The 18,595-nt window shown below is 46.2% G+C and overlaps 3 protein-coding genes across 8 annotated transcripts in view; 1 reads left to right on the top strand and 2 right to left on the bottom strand.

Moving 5' to 3' along the window:
- PRMT7 (protein arginine methyltransferase 7) overlaps nt 1–177 on the bottom strand; it is a 49,199-nt gene extending 49,022 nt beyond the window's left edge. For 2 of the 5 annotated variants that reach the window (XR_009537316.1, XM_060132633.1), the window contains exon 1: nt 28–176. Coding sequence is in view for 3 of the 5 variants with exons in the window: in XM_060132633.1 (XP_059988616.1) it covers nt 28–159 (132 nt within the window). In the remaining 2 variants the exon portion in view is untranslated. Of the gene's footprint in view, nt 1–2 lie in introns of all 5 variants that reach the window. The other 3 variants (XM_060132632.1, XM_060132626.1, XM_060132628.1) reach the window with 3 other exon arrangements.
- Nucleotides 150–7,667, top strand: SLC7A6OS (solute carrier family 7 member 6 opposite strand). Its single transcript, XM_060132646.1, has 5 exons — nt 150–374; nt 512–787; nt 4,627–4,830; nt 6,051–6,171; nt 6,898–7,667. The coding sequence occupies exons 1-5, from the start codon at nt 180–182 to the stop codon at nt 7,026–7,028; spliced, it is 927 nt and encodes a 308-aa protein (XP_059988629.1). The 5' UTR covers nt 150–179; the 3' UTR covers nt 7,029–7,667.
- SLC7A6 (solute carrier family 7 member 6) overlaps nt 6,729–18,595 on the bottom strand; it is a 37,431-nt gene continuing 25,564 nt past the window's right edge. For both annotated transcript variants that reach the window (XM_060132634.1, XM_060132636.1), the window contains exons 8-11: nt 15,466–15,562; nt 11,816–11,965; nt 11,514–11,697; nt 6,729–11,098 (exon numbers count right to left, since the gene is read on the bottom strand). In XM_060132634.1, coding sequence (XP_059988617.1) covers nt 11,004–11,098; nt 11,514–11,697; nt 11,816–11,965; nt 15,466–15,562 — 526 coding nt within the window. In that variant the 3' untranslated portion in view covers nt 6,729–11,003. The remainder of the gene's footprint in view (nt 11,099–11,513; nt 11,698–11,815; nt 11,966–15,465; nt 15,563–18,595) is intronic.

The raw sequence follows: 18,595 nt of genomic DNA, 5'->3' as shown, positions 1-18,595 counted from the left end.
ACCGGCCGTGAGAACCTCACCACTCACTTCCGCCGCCACCGCCATCTTGCCGCGGCAGGCGTTCAAAGGCGGGACTTCCCTAGGCCCGCTGAGCGGGCCGTGGGTGGGGCCCGGAAGCAGAACTGGAAAGCTCTTCCGTCGCACCCCGCGCATTCCCATAGTGCTCCACGATAGCTGCTATGGAGGCCGGCATGACAGCGGTCCTCCGCGTGAAGCGGAAACGCAGTGCGGAACCCGCTGAGGCACTTGTCCTTGCCTGTAAACGCCTCTGCTCCAGCCTAGTTGAGTCGGGAGCCCAAAAGACGCCTCCGGAGGATCTGGAGAGAGCAGCAGAAAATAATGTCTTCCAGTTGGTGGCCACCGTGCGCTCCCAGGTATAGGGCCGGGAGGGAGCCAGTGTGAAAGGGATCTTAGGGCGCAGCTGGGGCGCATCATTTTCCCTAACCCTTTCACGAACCCCTGCTTATGCCGCCCCACACCCCCGCTTTTTCCCCCTCACCACTCCCCGCAGGAGGAGCCAGTACAGCCGCTTGTGCGAGCCGCCCTGCGCCCGTCCCAGGGCAGCCAGCAGCGTATCCGCCGTCATCTCCGTGCGTCGGCTCGGGAGATCCGGCAGAACGGCCGCTACAGGGTAGTCTCTAGCCGCCGATCCTCGGGAATTCCTTCGGGCGGCTTGGGGTCCGAGGACGCGCCGGGAAGCCCAGAAGCCGCCGAGGACGCAGGCTTCCAGCTGTTGGACCTGGTCCACGAGGAAGGAGACCCAGAGGCCGCCGCGATCTCCTGCAAAGTGAGTACACGCCGGGAGTCGAGCTCTGGGCTTCTCAGGACAGAGAGTACGCAAAGTTAGCACACAGTTAAGGAGGGTACACATGGTTTCACTTTAGAGATGGATGATCCATCGAGCTTGATGGACATGTTTTACAAGTTAGATTATCCATTCAACAAGTATTTACTCAGCGCCCACTATGTGCCAGGCATGGTTCTTAGGTTCTGTGGATACAGCAGTGAGGACCTAACATTCAGATAAAGGAGAGACACATCAAACAAATTCAATGTTAGATGGTGAAATGGGCTATTGGAGGCGGGGGGAGCGTGCTCCCATTTCAGTGTCATTTTCACTGAGAAAATGACTTTTGAGTAAAGACTTGAATGGCAAGGCACTGCGGATATCTTGGGCAGAGGGATTCCACACTGAGGAGCTCTAAGTGCAAAGACCCTGAAGCTGAATTTGTCTGGTGTTTGCAAGGTCATTGTGCATGGAGCCCAGGGGGATGGGAGAAGATAGTAAGGAATTTGGGGAGAGGATACTGGCTAAACCCTTTCAACTAGGTAGTTGCAAGGATACACTGCCTTTCACCCAGAGATGGGGAATCACTGGAGGATTCTGACCAAGGTAAAGAATCCTAAAGCAGATGGGAAAACTCATCAAAGGGAGGTTAAAGGACCAGGCCTGGGTAGCATACCAAGCTTGAGGCAGATTTTGGATTAGAATGCAAGTCTTCTCACATTTAATTCAGTGTTAACTTTTTTTTTTTTTAAGTTTATCTTTGGCTCTGTTGGGTCTTCGTTGCTGTGCATGGGCTTTCTCTAGTTGAGGCGAGTGGGGTCTACTCTTCGTTGCGGTGTGCGGGCTTCTCGTTGCAGTGGCTTCTCTTGTTGCAGAGCACGGGCTCTAGGCGCGCAGGCTTCAGTAGTTGTGGCTCGCGGGGTCTAGAGCTCAGGCTCAGTAGTTGTGGTGCACGGGCTTAGTTGTTCCGCGGCATGTGGGATCTTCCTGGACCAGGGATTGAACCCCTCTCCCCTGCATTGGCAGGTGGATTCTCAGCCACTGTGCCACCAGGGAAGCCCCCAGTGTTACTTTCTACTAATTACATTTTCTAAGTTAGTTTTGTACCTCACTTCCAAAAAGCAAAGTCACGGGCTTCTCTGGAGGCGGAGTGGTTGAGAGTCCGCCTGCTGATGCAGGGGACACGGGTTTGTGCCCCGGTCCGGGAAGATCCCACATGTCGCGGAGCAGCTGGGCCCGTGAGCCATGGCCGCTGAGCCTGCGTGTCCGGAGCCTGTGCTCCGCAACGGGAGAGGCCACAACAGTGAGAGACCCGCGTACCGCAAAAAAAAAAAAAAAAAAACAGAAAGCAAAGTCAACTACGTGCAGTAAGACCAAAGAAATAGAAAATTCTCAATCTAAGGTATGCCCCCTCTTGATAAACATTTTTCAGATCTCCTTTTAAGTTTCTGAAGTTTAAAAAATGAAATCTTGGGCTTCCCTGGTGGCGCAGTGGTTAAGAATCCGCCTGCCAGTGCTCAATGCTGGGGACACAGGTTCAAACCCTGGTCCGGGAAGATCCCAAATGCCGCGGAGCAACTAAGCCTGTGCGCCACAACTACTGAGCCCGTGTGCTGCAACTACTGAAGCTTGCGCACCTAGAGCCTGTGCTCTGCAACAAGAGAAGCCACCGCAATGAGAAGCCCGCACACCCCAACAAAGAGTAGCCCCCACTCGCCGCAACTAGAGAAAGCCTGCATGCAGCAACGAAGACCCAACACAGCCAAAAATAAAAAATAAATTTATTTTTTAAAAATGAAATTTTTATTCAAAATATATCAAGCAAAAGATATTTAATCACATTCCTAGTATACGTGGATAACAATTTGGGCATGATGTCCATAGCCACCTCTTTTACCAAAACTAATTCCACACTGCATCATGAGTTACACATTTTTAAAAGCAAACCAATGTTCAGTGGAATCAAGTCAATTAAATAGCTCATTAAATCATATAAGAAAACCTAGTAGATAAGTTAGGAAGGATATAAACACAGATTTTCCCAGCAATGCAATACAAACTGTAAACACATCAAAAATGTTTGTGCAGAATAATTATTAAAGAACATAAATTTAAACTGAAAGCAAACTTGAGGTTTTATGCCTACTAGACTATCAGGAAAAGGGTTGCCGGTAGCTCTGCTGGCAAGGCTATGATTAAAATTGTACGACTGTTGTGCTTAAAATTGATGCAAGCCTTTGGGAAAACAACAGGGCTTTACAGTAATATCAGGCATCCTAAAAATAGATTGGAGCCTAGTATTTTAAAACTATTTTTATTGTTTGGATTCTAAAGCCGTCCAAAAATCTAAAGAGATTTTCTTTGTTTTTGGCTGCGTTGGGTCTTCGTTGCTGCACGTGGGCTTTCTCTAGTTGCAGCGAGCGGTGGCTACTCTTCCTTGTGGTGCACAGGCTTCTCATTGCGGTGCCTTCTCTTATTGTGGAGCTCTAGGCGCGCGGGCTTCAGTAGTTGTGGCTCGCAGGCTCTAGAGTGCAGGCTCAGTAGTTGTGGCGCACAGGCTTAGTTGCTCCGCGGCATGTGGGATCTTCCCAGACCAGGGCTCGAACCCATGTCCCTTACGTCGGCAGGCGGATTCTTAACCGCTGCGCCACCAGGGAAGTCCCTGTATTGCTAGTTTTTGTAAATATTTTAACGGCTGCATAATTTGTTGAACTGAAGGCTGGGGGCTTGTGAGTTGGAACCAGAAGTTTTCTTGTGAGCAGCTTTGAGGTTGGTCAAGAGTGCACAAAAACTGACATCTCTAGTTCCTTTTGACTTTGGAGCAAGAAAGAATTCCCTGTAGCCTGTAAATGATGAGAACATTGGTCTCCCTTTATCTGCCCTGGCCATGGGACACCCCCCTTTTCCCCCTGTATAGTGTCTGGTTTGAGCTGCAGAGCTTCTGGTGATGAACCTGTCGAGAGTGACTGGCAGTATGTCCCTATGGTTTCCAAAGTGACCTGTGCTACCCTAGACAACACAGCCTCTTGCCACTGGAGCACATCTTACCTGGGCAAGTTCTATTCTGGGACAATCCATCTCAAACTATCAGAAAAAGGATTATAGGGCTTCCCTGGTGGCGCAGTGGTTGAGAGTCCGCCTGCCAACGCAGGGGACTCGGGTTCGTGCCCCGGTCTGGGAGGGTCCCACATGCCGCGGAGCGGCTGGGCCCGTGAGCCATGGCCGCTGAGCCTGTGCGTCCAGAGCCTGTGTTCCACAACAGGAGAGGCCACAACAGTGAGAGGCCCGCATACCGCAAAAAAAAAAAAATACAGAAAAAGGATTATAGGGGAGGCCACTCCTCATTTGTGATTAAAAGCACGATGTCAGGGTGAGCAAGCCAAGTGGTGGGTGATGGCTGGTGGTAGTCACCAGGGTCCAGGAATCGCCCTTAGGCCCCTATAGGAGGCCGCACAAAATGCAGACCCATTTGGGGGTCAACCATAGCGGTGCTGCTGTCGGCCTGTGGATCTCCAAGGGGAGAACATCATACCAAAGGAGCTCAGAGAAGACCTGTAGAAGCAGAGCCTGGGGGCAAGACTAGCCAGCTCTGCTGGCTCTCCCTTTCCTCAGGCCAGTCTTCCCGTGTGCTCTTATGTCAGCCAAGCACAAAAGAGCAGGAAGCTTCTATCTTAAAAAAAGTACTAAACTGAGAAGAGACTAGTAGGCCATAGGGATAAGAATCTTGAATTCAACATAGAGAACTGCAGGGAGGCTTCCTTCACCGAGGTCTTAGGTTCCTCCTCTTGGGACATCCATGTTTTAAGTTATGCATGTATCATCTGCTGTTTTCTTTACAGACATCTGACCCAGATGTGATCCTCTGCAATTCTGTAGAGTTGATCCGTGAGCGGTTGACTTTATCTGAAGATGGACCAAGAGTTGGGTACCAGGAGGAACAGAAGGACAACTATGTGTATGACATTTACTATTTGGACATGGCCACTCCAGGATGGATTGAGAACATCCTCTCTGTGCAGCCCTATAGCCAAGAGTGGGAGTTGGTAAGGGGGCCCATGAGGCAGGGGGCATGAGGCAGCCTCAGTTCATTTTCTAGTCACATGCTTTGCCTCCCTAGGTTCTACTTCTGATTGCCATTGTTCTTAGTTCTTCTTATCCTTGCTTAAAAGGAAAAATTTATGCTAAATGCCTTTTAGAAACCTGGGTTTAGTGCAGGAATTTTGGGAAAGACAGTCTACATTGATAATTTTTGCTCTTAATGAGTTTCTTACAAGGTTTGCAACATAGTCTTGTTTATGCAGTTGGCCCTGTGTAATTTGCAGGTTCCGTGGGCTCTGCATCCGCAAATTCAACCAACCACAGATCAAAAATATTCCGGTGGGGGAAATTCCAGAAAGTTACAAAAGGCAAAATTTGAATTTGCTGCACATTGGCAACTATTTACATAGTATTTGCATTGTATTAGGTATTACAGGTAATCTAGAGATGATTTAAAGTATGTGAGAGGAGTAAAGCAACTATACTCCAATAAAAATTAATTTAAAAAATAAGTAAGTAAAAATCTAAAAGAATAAAGTATATGAGAGAATGTGCATAGGCTATATGGAAATACTTAGCCATTTTGTGTAAGGGACCTATGGAAACAAAAGCTTTTTTTTTTAATTGTATCTTAAAGGGTGAAAAACCTTGGATTAAGAAAGCTAACATCCTGACGTTATTAAATTCTAAAATTATTAATGAGAAAAGTTAAGGTCTACCTCTCATCCTCTTATTATGAGAGAAACACCCTATCCCACACCTGCACTATAACTAGTCTCACACCTTGGTACCCACCTTGGACTACTGCATAGCCCCCCTCCTTTCTGCATTTCACACTTGGGTTTTGGCTCTAACCTTTGGCATCACCTGTAATCCATATAATCCCTCTCCTACCTGGCTGGCCTTCAGCAGTTTGAAGATCACTGCCATCACCTGCTCAGAGCGGTCTCTCCTCCGCACCCTGCTGCGTTCCCTTCTGGTAGAGTTCAGATCATCCAACCGGGAAATGTGGTTCCTGGAGCTGGACTCTGAGTAGAGTAGGGCTACTGTCTCCCTCTCATAGCCTAAGGTTACTACAGCCTCTAGCAAACTAACACCTATGTTTTCTCTTTTTTCACACATCACCCTTAAATGACATCTCTCCAAGTTGGTCTGCTGATAGCTTCCCCCAGAGCATAACTTTAGAGGTTTTGACTTATACTTATGTTTATGTTGAGATGTGCAGGTGAATGATGACCAACAACCAGAGGACATTTATGAAGATGAAGATGATGAGAACAGTGAGAATAATTGGCGCAATGAGTACCCAGAGGAGGAGAACAGTAACGGAGATGAAGATTCCAGAGGTAGGTGGTACAGCCCTGGTTGGGGAGGGACTGATGGGATCTGGGACTGAGGTGTGAGCAAGGTTGACAGGTGTATCTTAGCTGGTTTTCCTTCTCTGCCCTTTGAGCTCCACCAGCTTGACCACAAGGACATGCAAGGACCAGTGTTCCCAGGGGGGCTGCTGGAGGTATAATGTCAGTTAGGCCTGGGTTCAGATCCTTAGTTCTTTCATTGCCTAGCAATGGTCCCTTTCCCTCCTACTTTGAATAGAGTGCTGGAGAGGTCTGCCAGTAGGAGTGGGCCCAAGGTTTTCACAAACCAAAGAACTATTGCATTTACCTGTGCAACAACAGACATGGTACTTGAGGGAAGAGGAAGGAAGGATGCTTTGGTACCACAGTTCTTTGACTTTCTTGGTGTTTGATGATAGAGGAACAGTTAATCAAGCTATGGGATATTCTATTGGGGAAGTGGCAAGGAACAAAATTATATTTGCAATATGACTACAACTATTATAACAACAACAAAAAAATACTGAGGGGAAAACGACAAAGCACTTCAATGTTAAAGGACTTGGTTTACATGGTAAGAAGTTTATTGCTTTTTTAAAAATTGTTCTATATTCTCTTTATTGAGCAAGTATTTTATAATAGGAAACAAAACAGACTTTTTTGAGAAGGGAAGGGGCTTTTGTGGTCATTTAGAAAACCATACAATTAGAGCCCATTCCTGTTATCTCATTCTAGTCTCTGATGATTACAACAGCCTCAGTGAAGAAGAAGGAGACAACAGAGGACCACAGATGTGGAGCAAATACCCTTTGGATGTGCAGAAGGAATTTGGCTATGACAGCCCCCATGACCTGGATTCAGACTAATGATCCTGTGATATCCATGAGGTTCTACCACAAGCCCCTGAAGTTTCTGTGACTGCAGTGTCAGCTACACTAGTTAACATCCTCTCGGGTTTCCTAGCTTAACACGTGGAAGGAAAAAGCATATCCAACAGCACCATTCCACCATGGTGAAAACTTGCACTAAGGGAGTCCGTCTTTTCTACTATCTGTAGGGCCCCCCTTTGTCTCAATCAAAACTGACCTTAGAGTCTGGGGGCGGGGGAGATGCTGTGAAAGTGAAGCTTCCTGGCCCAGACATTTTACCTGCATTCCCATTCTCCTCCTACGCCAAAGCCAATTAAGGGGAAGAGAGTCTCCCGTTTTGTCAGCACTAAGACTGGGCTTTCCCAGGCCACCTGCCTCCAGTAAAAGGCTGTTTCTTTTGATAGAGTCTAGAAGGGCTGCAGTGGGTCCCTTGTAGTGGCACAGACTGGATAGTAATGGCCATTAGGAAAGAAAGTAGAAATCTGCCTGAGCCATGAGAGGTTTTAGTTAAAAGCTAAGAGCTCCCTGCTTCCTGACTCTGATAATGGCTGTAAAGATTGCTAGTTTCCTCTGGCAGTGGTGCCAAGGAACAGGGTATGTATGAATCTCTTTAATAAAAACTAACTTTGAACAAGAGAGCAAGTAATTCCTTTAAAACCTTTTTAAATCTGACTATCTTATATGCTTTCCCACCATACTCCCTGATCCTTTTACCCCCCACCAAAAGGGGGAGGGGTTGGTGAGAAGTTTCAGACACTAAGAACTTAAGGCAAGTGAGGAAAAGCAAAGCACATCCTAAACTTGGCTTTCCATTGAGAAATGTTTAACTAGACACAGCACTCACCAAAAACAAACTACAGTCAACAGGACCAATTTTTATTTACCAAAATTGGTATCTCTTGTAAGCACACTCTCTTTCCCTATTCCTTTCCAAACCACAAATGCCTTAACTCTGACTGAGTTAGCATTTATTCTGCAGTGGCGAATAGGTTCTATATCTGCACTGTGCAATAGTAGCCATTAGCCACATATGGCTGTTGAGCACTTGAAATGTGATTAGTGCAACTGAATTTTTAAATTTTATTTAACTTAACTAGCTACATGTAGCTAGTAGCTACCATACTGGACTGCACAGGTCTAGGGAAACAATATACAGAAACTTTGATTCAAGGTGTGCCCTCTTGCCCTGTGGCACAGACTTATTATCACATGGGAAGATAAATTACACAAGGAAATGTCTTCTTCCTGCCAATTCTAAGATTCCATAAGCATCTCTACTTTTCTATCCTACCTGCACCCATTTCACTTTATATTTTTTGTATATCTTTATCTTCTTATCTACAAGTTGTTAAACCTCCCAAAGTGATTAATTTCCATGTGTGTGTATACTCGGGCCCTACTATTGCAGTTATAAAACCAACAAACAGACTTGGTTTCCCAACCTAACTATCCACTAAGGTGCAATTCAGTGCTGCAATAACAGGCAGCAACTTACAGATCTAATACTAGTCATCTCAGTCTCCTATAAGCATAGAAACAAAGGATTGAAAACCACTCTGCCATTATAATGTGCTCACTGCTGTTTCTGTACTCATTTACAGTTTGCCAACATTAAAGGGCTGACAGCTTCACAAACTGTACCCACTGCAAAAGGGATTAGCACACCAGGAAAAGGATTGAAGGAGATAAACAACAAAGACCTCGCAGAAATTAATTCCACTAGGAAGCTTGAGTGCTGTAAGGAGTCTCTGGCATCCCTCCCTCAGAAGGCTTCCTGGGAGAAGTCTGTATCCAGCACAGAGGGGAAGAATGCGGTCACCATCCAGTAATGAGAGGAGGGTGACAGGGCTCACTAAGCAAGTACTAGGGCACCTGGAGTGTGAGGGCCTTGCTTCCCCCTGGAGCCACTGGGAGGCAACAAGTTCCCAAGATCAGCTGGTCATTTACTTCAATAGAGAAAACTAAAGCCTGGGTCAGGGATCCTTCAAAGACAAGTGTAGTCTGCTTGAAGAATTAGCTCCAGAGGATCCCTGGGATAGGTGCCAGATTGGGTCAGACAGGAGTCATGTTTACAGTCTGGGCAAGTCAGCGTTTGCACAAGACTCCCTGTTGTCAGGCAAATCCCCAACCCATGACAGTAGGAATGTACTCCCATGTTCTCACAGATGCATGCATGCCCTGAACCAAAGGCAGCTGTGAGCATGCTCACCTAAATTGCCTTTATTGAGCAAGTGTGACCAAGGTTAGTCCCTCGTCTGCAACTGGGGCCGGTTTGGTGGAGAAGAATGGTCAGAAAGGTAGATTGCCTCATAGTTCCCGTCTTTATCATTGACCAATTTTAAAACCTAAGGACAAGAAGCCCATGGGGCATACCAAGCCAGCAGGTTCTTCTGGGTCCAGGATGACAGTGTCTAGAAGCATCACAGGACAGTTGTCCAATCCAGTGCAGCCATGTGGTCCATGAAGGAACATCCATTAGGGCAAACCTACCCCTTTGGCCAGACCTGGGTGCTAAAGCACAGCCTGAGCACCAGAATTAGTTGCTTCCGATCATGAATCTGCTGATGGAGGTTGAAGCAGCTTTATTTCCAGAGTCTTCACTGATCTCCACAGAGAAAATAGAAGTCTCCAAAGTACCAAGCTCTTCCTGAGACTGCAGCCCCACCAGACCTCAGGCAAGGGGAGGCAGGCAGGAGATGAGTGCATTATCCCGATGATCCACACCAAGGTGGCTCAGTGTAAAACAAGCCTGGTGTCAGGGACAGAAGAGGAGGAGGATGCAGCCTGGTGTGAGGTTTTCAGAAAAATGACCACTTCTAGCACCAAGATGGGCTTGCATGGGCCTGCACAGCAGCCCCTCATACCGGCCCTTACAGAGAGGAAGAAGCTACTTGTCAGTTTGGGTCCAGGAGATGTTCTCTAAACCATTGACAGCTAAAAGAATTCAAGTGATTCACCTGAATCCTAGGACAGTTTCTCCCCTTTTAGAGTTCATACCAGAAACCCAGGGATTTGCTTTTTGTCAACTAGAACAAAGACCTAAGGTCTCAAGTAAAATAAAGGATTATCTTTCAAAATAGCAATATTACCAGACCTCTGACTCATGAATTTGTTCACCTGCCCTTGTAGAACTTGAGCCAGGTGCTTGTAACATGTGACCTATCTGTATACTGAAGTGTAACTGGTACATGAGTAAAAAATCTTTAAAGTTCACCTCTGCAGGTAAGACTCAACAGAAGACTGTGCTAAAACCGAGCAGAACAATCTGTGGTCAGAGTCTGACCCACCACTACCACATGACACCTCTAAGGTCAGAGGGACTTGCTTTGGGATACTTTGAATTTTTAAACACAATCAGCCTACTGCATCCTGTAGATTAATGAACACCAATGCTTTGCTAGAACTGGTGTCCTGGATTAAATAATATCAATAAATAATAGAATACAACTCTTTCACCAGGGAAGGATTTTGAGCCAGAGGAAGAAAGGTAGCATTTCAGGCCTCTAATGTCAGATGCTTGGACCTGGTCAGAGGAAAACTTCCCATAGAGCAGCCCCTTTGTAGAAACTCCTGGTTCAAACCTCAAATAAATTCAGAAACCAACAGCCACAGCTATTAACCTAGCACTCCCTCTTCCCCCAATGCAGCTCACCAAGTAAGTGTTTGCAAGGGCTGCACCTACTCACCAGGAACAAAACTAAGCAACCATTCCCCTATTCCCCGAGCCCTCTGCCACCACCACCCTCTGAAGTCCCCACCTTCGGGCTGGCCCCAGACCCTGAGACCCATAGCTTACCGATGAGAGTAACCACCTGAGCAGGCCATCAGCCCTGAGCCCACTTACATAATGTGGGCCAACAGCCCTCCTTGAGTATAAGAGAGTTGGGTCCACACAGTCTTGTCATCTGGACTTCGGTGGCTGTGGCCACAGGTAGCGGCCTTCCAGGCCTCAGGGGATATCACCTCTGGCCTCTACTCAGTTTTCCTCTCAACCTGTCTCTCTTCAGCTACATCTAGCTCGGTCAGGACGCAAAAGCAAAGCTTCTGGGTGACTTTGGTGATAGCAGCTAAATGAAAATAGAGAATAGAATTTAGCAAACTGACATTTAGCCACAGCCCCAGTCTGAACACCACAGGCTGATTGAAAGCATGTGGTTCCCTCCCCACCTGTCCCCTGGGTACCCTGTACCAAGCTCACCCCCAGCAAGCCTCACTGACCTCCATCCCATGCCCCACCAGAGAGTCTGATGCATGACTCCTTGTCTTGCTATATGGACTGAACTTTCAGGAGGGAGTGTTTTAACCCCAAAATACGAGTCTAAAGTTGGAATTAAAGTGATCATGTCAAGACCAAAAGGGGCGGCCAGGCTTCCAGCATATCACTAGTATGTGGAAGCTGTTAGCCACCACACCCACGTGTGCATGCGTCTTTGTATACACACACACACAAGGCCAGTGTGTGATAGGCAAAGAGAAGCTCACCAAGGACATTCCGAATAAAGAGTGGTCTCCGGGACTCTGGCAGATAAACACCCAGGAAGTAGATGGGGACCCCAGAGAGGGCAATCCCGATGCCAATGAGGGAATTGATGGTGTCACTGAAGAGGGGCACAACCACCAGAAACAAGGAGCATATGCAGAACACGATGGGAAAAAACAGGCTCAGCTGAAATGAAGGGAGGTGAGATATTAGATAAAGTAGGATGGGGGAACAGGAGAATGGGGTATGGGGAAGAAGTCACCTTGGGGAGATGGCCCACTCCTCCTAGCCTAGAGCCACTGACCTTGAGAGGCCGGGGCCGCTCGGGCTCCTTCCAGCGAAGGTAGAGCTGTCCAGCGACAGACAGGCCCACGAAGAACCAGTAGCTGAAGCTGAAGTAGTTGATGAGCAGGAAGACATCCTCCACAGTGAGGTAGATGAGTGTCATGGTACACTGGAGGGGGAGAGGTTGGGGAGAAGTGGGCACTGTCACCACCAAGCCACCCAGGAGACTCCACCATCAAGCAGTCAGCACCAGATCTGCTGACTGCTGACTTAGCTTCACCAGATTACCTCCAGGTCTTTTCAGTGATCCCTTGGCATCAGATAGGTCCATTCTTCACAATGGCCTTCTCTCCTTCTTCTTTTGGGGGCCCTTCCTGCACTCAATGCCTCCCTTCTTTTTGCAAGCACTTCAGTAACAAGCCAGACTCAGTTCCCCTTCTGACGGCAGACAGTGAGGCCCTCCTCACTGCAATGCACCAACCTCAACATGAATCACACTGTGCCCTCTGGAGACTGTTATACGTGGGTCCCAACTACCTGGCATACAAGTGGAGGAAATGTCTTCAGAACTATCTCACTGTCCTGGAGCCTTAGAAATGCAGATTAGCAAAATGGAACCATCCCCCTGGGAAGAAGTATGACAGGATTTGTCCTCTGGAATAAAAGAGTTCTAGAAGACAGGAGTCAGGGACTAGAGTCCTGGGACAAGGTTAGATTTGCTTTGACAGCCAAAGCAGTCTTGAGGGAAAAAAACGGAGCTGGAGGAATAAGACTCCCTGACTTCAGACTATACTACAAAGCTATAGTAATCAAGACAGTATGGTACTGGCACAAAACCAGAAATATAGATCAATGGAACAGGATAGAAAGCCCAGAGATAAACCCACGCACCTATGGTCAACTAATCTATGACAAAGGAGGCAAGGATATACAATGGAGAAAAGACAGTCTCTTCAATAAGTGGTACTGGGAGGGCTTCCCTGGTGGCACAGTGGTTGAGAGTCCGCCTGCCGATGCAGGAGACACGGGTTCGTGCCCCAGTCCGGGAGGATCCCACATGCCGCGGAGCGGCTGGGCCGGTAAGCCATGGCCGCTGAGCCTGCGCGTCCGTAGCCTGTACTCCGCAACGGGAGAGGCCACAACAGTGAGAGGCCCTCGTACCGCAAAAAAAAAAAAAAAAAAAGTGGTACTGGGAAAACTGGACAGCTACATGTAAAAGAATGAAATTAGAACACTCCCTAACACCATACACAAAAATAAACTCAAAATAGATTAGAGACCTAAATGTAAGACCAGACACTATAAAACTCTTAGAGGAAAACATAGGAAAAACACTCTTTGACATAAATCACAGCAAGATCTTTTTTGATCCACCTCCTAGAGTAATGTAAATAAAAACAAAAATAAACAAATGGGACCTAATGAAACTTAAAAGCTTTTGCAAAGCAAAGGAAACTACAAACAAGACAAAAAGACAACCCTCAGAATGGGAGAAAATATTTGCAAACGAATCAACGGACAAAGGATTAATCTCCAAAATACATAAACAGCCCATGCAGCTCAATATTAAAAAAACAAACAACCCAATCCAAAAAGGGCAGAAGACCTAAATAGACATTTCTCCAAAGAAGACATACAGATGGCCAAGAAGCACATGAAAAGCTGCTCAACATCACTAATTATTAGAGAAATGCAAATCAAAACTACAATGAGGTATCACCTCACACCAGTTAGAATGGGCATCATCAGAAAATCTACAAACAACAAATGCTGGAGAGGGTGTGGAGAAAAGGGAACCCTCTTGCACTGTTGGTGGGAATGTAAATTGATACAGCCACTATGGAGAAGAGTATGGAGGTTCCTTAAAAAACTAAAAATAGAATTACCATATGATCTAGCAATCCCACTACTGGGCATATACCCAGAGAAAACCATAATTCAAAAAGACGCATGCACCCCAATGTTCACTGCAGCACTATTTACAATAGCCAGGTCATGGAAGCAATGTAAATGCCCATCAACAGACAAATGGATAAATAAGTTGTGGTACATATATACGATGGTATATTACTCAGCCATAAAAAGGAATGAAATTGGGTCATTTGTTGAGACATGGATGGATCTAGAGACTGTCATACAGAGTGAAGTAAGTCAGAAAGAGAAAAACAAATATCATATATTAACACATATATGTGGAACCTAGAAAAATGGTACAGATGAACTGGTTTGCAGGGCAGAAACAGAGACACAGATGTAGAGAACAAACATATGGACACCAAGAGGGGGAAAGTGGCAGGGGGTGGGGGTGGGTGGGTGGGATGAATTGGGAGATTTGGATTGACATGTATACACTGATGTGGATAAAACTGATGACTAATAAGAATCTGCTGTATAAAAAAAATAAAATAAAATTTAAAAATAAATAAAATAGATTTGCTTTAACTTCAAGAATATGGAGTTCCCCCTACCTGTCTTTTCACCCAAATTATCAACAAAGGATTTAAAACAAGAAGAGCCCATTCTAGAGAGAGAAAGGAGACCCTATATTAAGAGGAGAAAAGTGGGGTGGAAGGTGATTAATTTACAAGACACAATGTCAGATTGCCCTAAATTTATAAATTCAGTGCTATCCCAATCAATATATTGAGAGGATATTTTGTTATTTTGATAAAATGATACAAAAGTTCATCAAGACAAATAAACAGGTGAGAATTGCGATGAAAATTCCAGGGGGGAGAGGGGAACTGAAGAAGTACCCTCAGCCCCTCTTTAGTTCTCAAATATTCAGTATAAAGCTAAATAAGGAAGCTTGGTGCCGATGCAAGGAAGAGGAAAGATGAGTTGAGATGATTGTACATTTAAGGGGCAAATCACGGTACTTGGCACATAAGAAGCACTCTAAAAATTAGCTATTTTTATATGATAAAAATTTGAAAAATGCGGAAAAGTGAATTATTCAATAAATGATATTTGTACAGTTGGCTAGCCATTTGAGAAAAAAATTAAGTGAATGCCTGCCTACCTCACTTCATTCACCAAAATATAAATTCCAGATGAATCCAAAACATTAAGTAATGAAACCATAAAGGAAAGAACTAAATGACAAGGAAATGAACTATTTTTCAAATCTTGGAGTAAGGCCTTCCTCAGGGTCCCTGTTAGCTTTTACACCTAATAATACCTTAGTGCAAATTAGAAAATGACAGTCCTTCAGGACTCCTTCCATCTGTCAGAATACTTAATAATTTACTGATTTTGTTGAAATAAAACACTTTAATGCTATTTACTATATATAAATCTATGATGCCTATGATATGAACAGAGGCCCCTAGGTAGCTAGTGTACAAACTTGCCTGGCTTTTCTAAATATGATTTTAAAAAAAAAAAAAAAAAAAAGAGGAGCTAGAAGGAGGAGGAAAAAAGGAAGCCACTGACAAAAGATAGATAAATCTTACTAATTCACTTTTACATTCTTTTGTAGTATTTGCCTTCCCTAATATGTTTTACTTTTATATTTTTAAAAAATTGTAAGAAAAAGGAAGAAACACTGAGAGGCTCAGGAAGTATCCCAAGAAGCTAGTACACCTCCCCTCAAACAGTCTTCTCATAAAGTTGGCAGGAGTACCACACAGATAACGTCCAATCCCCACACTCCCCAGCACAGCTTACATTGAACAATAAAGCAGGGATGGGTGTAAAACGCTCAACGTGGATCATGGAGAGAAGGTCCGGGAGGTGGCCCTCACGGGAGCCCACAAAAAACAACCTGGAAGGACAAAAAAATGTGTCAGGAGGATCTCTATACTCAGCCATGCAGCCACACTCCTCACTCAGACAAACCAGGCTCAGCTTCAGAAGAAAGCAGGGGGCAGTCTCTCAGGAACCTCCCATGTTCTCTATGCATGACCAACCCAACCTACCCCCATTTTACCCACAGATGTCGCCACCATTACCCATGAATGCTCAAACCCACTGTTACCCACTGACACCCCCAGCCCCTCAGCTATGCAACCCCCCATCACCCAATGGATACCTCACCCTGCCATCACCCACTGGCATCACCCATTGGCACCCCACCCATTGGCACCCCACCAGGGTACCCCACTCTGCCACCCCACACATTTCCTACACAACATAATGGCTTTTTAAAGAAGGGCAGCCAGACTTCTGATGGTCTGCCCTCCATGTACCTTCCCTGAGCTCCTGGTATATGAAAAGTCAGGGAGAGCCTGGGGCTCAAAGAGACAACCCAAGCTTTCTCTCTGCGCATAATGAGCCCTACTGACTGGGAAACAGAGCAGCAGAGAAATGAAACGCCATCCAGGTAGTCAGCAGCATCATGGAGCACACAGCACCAGCTTGGGGGTGGGCTGGGGAACAAAAAGCTTCACAAGAGATGATCACATCTGGACTGGGAAGAAGAGTTGGGGTTTTCCAGAAGGTGGGCGTTGGGTGGAGACACAGCATGGGCAAAGGCAAAAGAGGCTTAGAGGCATAAAAGAGTATAGCCTCTTTGAAGGTGGGTGCTAGAATGCCTGTAGTCCCAGGATAAGGTGTGTGAGGAGAGTGCTGGGAAAAACCTGCTTATGAGGCCATGCTGTGGAGTCTGAACACAAACCAAGAACCAGCTGTGGCTCTGAAGTAACAGCCTGACCGGATTTGACACAGAGACTCTGGTAATATCACTGAGGGCAACTAAAGCAGGGAGAGGCTAAGGTATGGGGGGATGGCCAGACATCTGTGACAAGGTCCCATAATAGAAGAGGTCTGAATGAGGGTGGACAACCTGGCAGAGGACAAATCTGCTGGTCTTCTCTGTGTGCCCACACGCGTGAGCTGGGAGATGAGGGTGGACTCCAAGGGAAAAAATCAAGAGGCCAAGAGGCTGGGAATTCTCTGGCAGTCCAGTGGTCAGGACTCTGTGCTTTCACTGCTGAGGGCCCAGGTCCGATCCCTGGTTGGGGAACTAAGATCCCACGAGCTGTGTGGTGCATCACCCCCGACAAAAACAAAAAGAGGCCAAGAGGCCAAGAAAGGAGGAATGACGGACCACAGCCTCACAGTTGGAGACAAAGCATACGTGGGGCGCATGTGAAGTTTGAGATACTTATGGGCCATCCAGGTGGAGCCACAGGAGTTGATGGTATCATCTGGAAGGATGTCATAGGGCACGATGTTGAAGTTGGCTCACAAGGCTAATATCCGTACTAAAGTAGAGGAGAAATATGCAGAGGGAATGCTGGAGAGGATGTGAAGGTGAGGCAAAGGTGTCTAGTACAAAGCCAAAGACAGCTGCATGGGTGATAAAGAGAAAGTGAAGAAGGTAACACAGGCAGAAATGGTTGTGCATTACCTCGACATTACCGCAGTTCACTTCATGTGCAGGTCCAGATTCTTACTCTGAGTTCCCTACCCTCACCCTCTCCCTCATCCTGTCAATGCCACAAGGTAGCTGAGTGAGGCTAGAATATACCAACTACCTAAATATTTTGGGACAATTGGCAGAGTCAGTTGGGATGTCCTGGGCCTCAATAAGGGTGAGGCTATGGGAAACACCATCTTTGAGTGGGCAACGGCAGTGAAAGCCCAGAATACTAACCACTAGGCCACCAGGGAACCCCTGACACCATATTCTTTTACAAGGCCTTGATCTCTTTATTACTCTGGTTGCCCTACAGAGGCCCCAAGTACATGGACTGGGGTGTCAAAATTAGTAAGAAGAATGAATAGGACAAAACTATCTCTTTCATTAATTCATTCTCCTATCTGTTCATGTGGCAAATATTTATTGAATGCCTATTACACTCCTGGCCCTGGAGACAGCAACATTTATAGGGTGAGTGGAAGAGAAATCAAGAAAGCAGACTTCCTCTTAGATATCAGAGGGTCACAGAAGCCATGGGAATAGTTTCAGAGGAAGAAGGGTGGTAAATATCACTTGTTTCAGGGGTCCAGTAGGATAAGAACTGAAAGCAGGCCAAGAAGGAAGTCACTGGCACCCTTGACAAGAACATTTTTAAGGTAGTAGAAGCCTACCTATGGGTAGAAAGATGAATGACAGTCAAAATGCAAACCATTTCCTTTAGAAGTATGTCCAATAAGGAAGAGGGGAGATGAGAAACTGTTTTGTGATTTCTCTAAGTGAAGATGAGAGAAGCTTGTGCACAGCTGCCTCCAAATGAACATCTACCAAGGAGAAGGGCCAAGTGATGAAGTGAAGTGCTGAAGAAGAGGGGACGTGCCGGAACCCTGAGACCAGGTAGCAGAATAGCCTGAAAAGGCAGAACTGGTCCTCTCTATGAAACAACTGGAAGGACAGTGCTCTTACAGGTAAGTCTCTGTGCACAGAAAAGAGCTGGAGCCTACCTGTCGGCCGCAGTGTTTTCTGTGATGTGAGGGGCAGAGTCATCCTGTACCAGTACCCAGTATACAGCAAGTGCTCAATAATCATTTATTACAAGAATGAATCCTGGGCCTGCAGCATAATCTGCAGGAGCCTAGAGTTTGGTCCCCAACAGGATCCCTCCTCCAAGCTACTGCCTTCTTCCCCTCTACCTCTTACCAATCTGTCCTCATCTCACATGGAAACGTAAGCGACCAGCACACAAGTGTTGTACAAAGGCAAGGACACGCATGCACACATGCATTCACAACACAGAGTACTAACCACTATACGATCATGGCCACACGTGCATACACACACATACACACCCTGCATGTCCGAGAGAGGGATAAGGGAAAGAAGGGCTCCGATGGATTCACCTAGAGCCTCAGAGAATTAAATACTGGTCTGTTATCG

Source organism: Lagenorhynchus albirostris, chromosome 19 (assembly GCF_949774975.1).
Source record: "Lagenorhynchus albirostris chromosome 19, mLagAlb1.1, whole genome shotgun sequence".
Taxonomy (NCBI): Eukaryota; Metazoa; Chordata; class Mammalia; order Artiodactyla; family Delphinidae; genus Lagenorhynchus; species Lagenorhynchus albirostris.
This window is presented reverse-complemented; position numbering and strand designations above follow the sequence as displayed.

What these genes read in the sequence shown, in the direction of transcription:
- SLC7A6OS (XM_060132646.1), top strand. Translation starts at nt 180, where the DNA reads ATGGAGGCCGGCATGACAGCGGTCCTCCGCGTGAAGCGGAAACGCAGT. An exon ending in TGGCCACCGTGCGCTCCCAG is followed by an intron (nt 375 to 511) that starts GTATAGGGCCGG and finishes CACTCCCCGCAG; the next exon opens with GAGGAGCCAGTACAGCCGCT. An exon ending in CCGCCGCGATCTCCTGCAAA is followed by an intron (nt 788 to 4,626) that starts GTGAGTACACGC and finishes TTTTCTTTACAG; the next exon opens with ACATCTGACCCAGATGTGAT.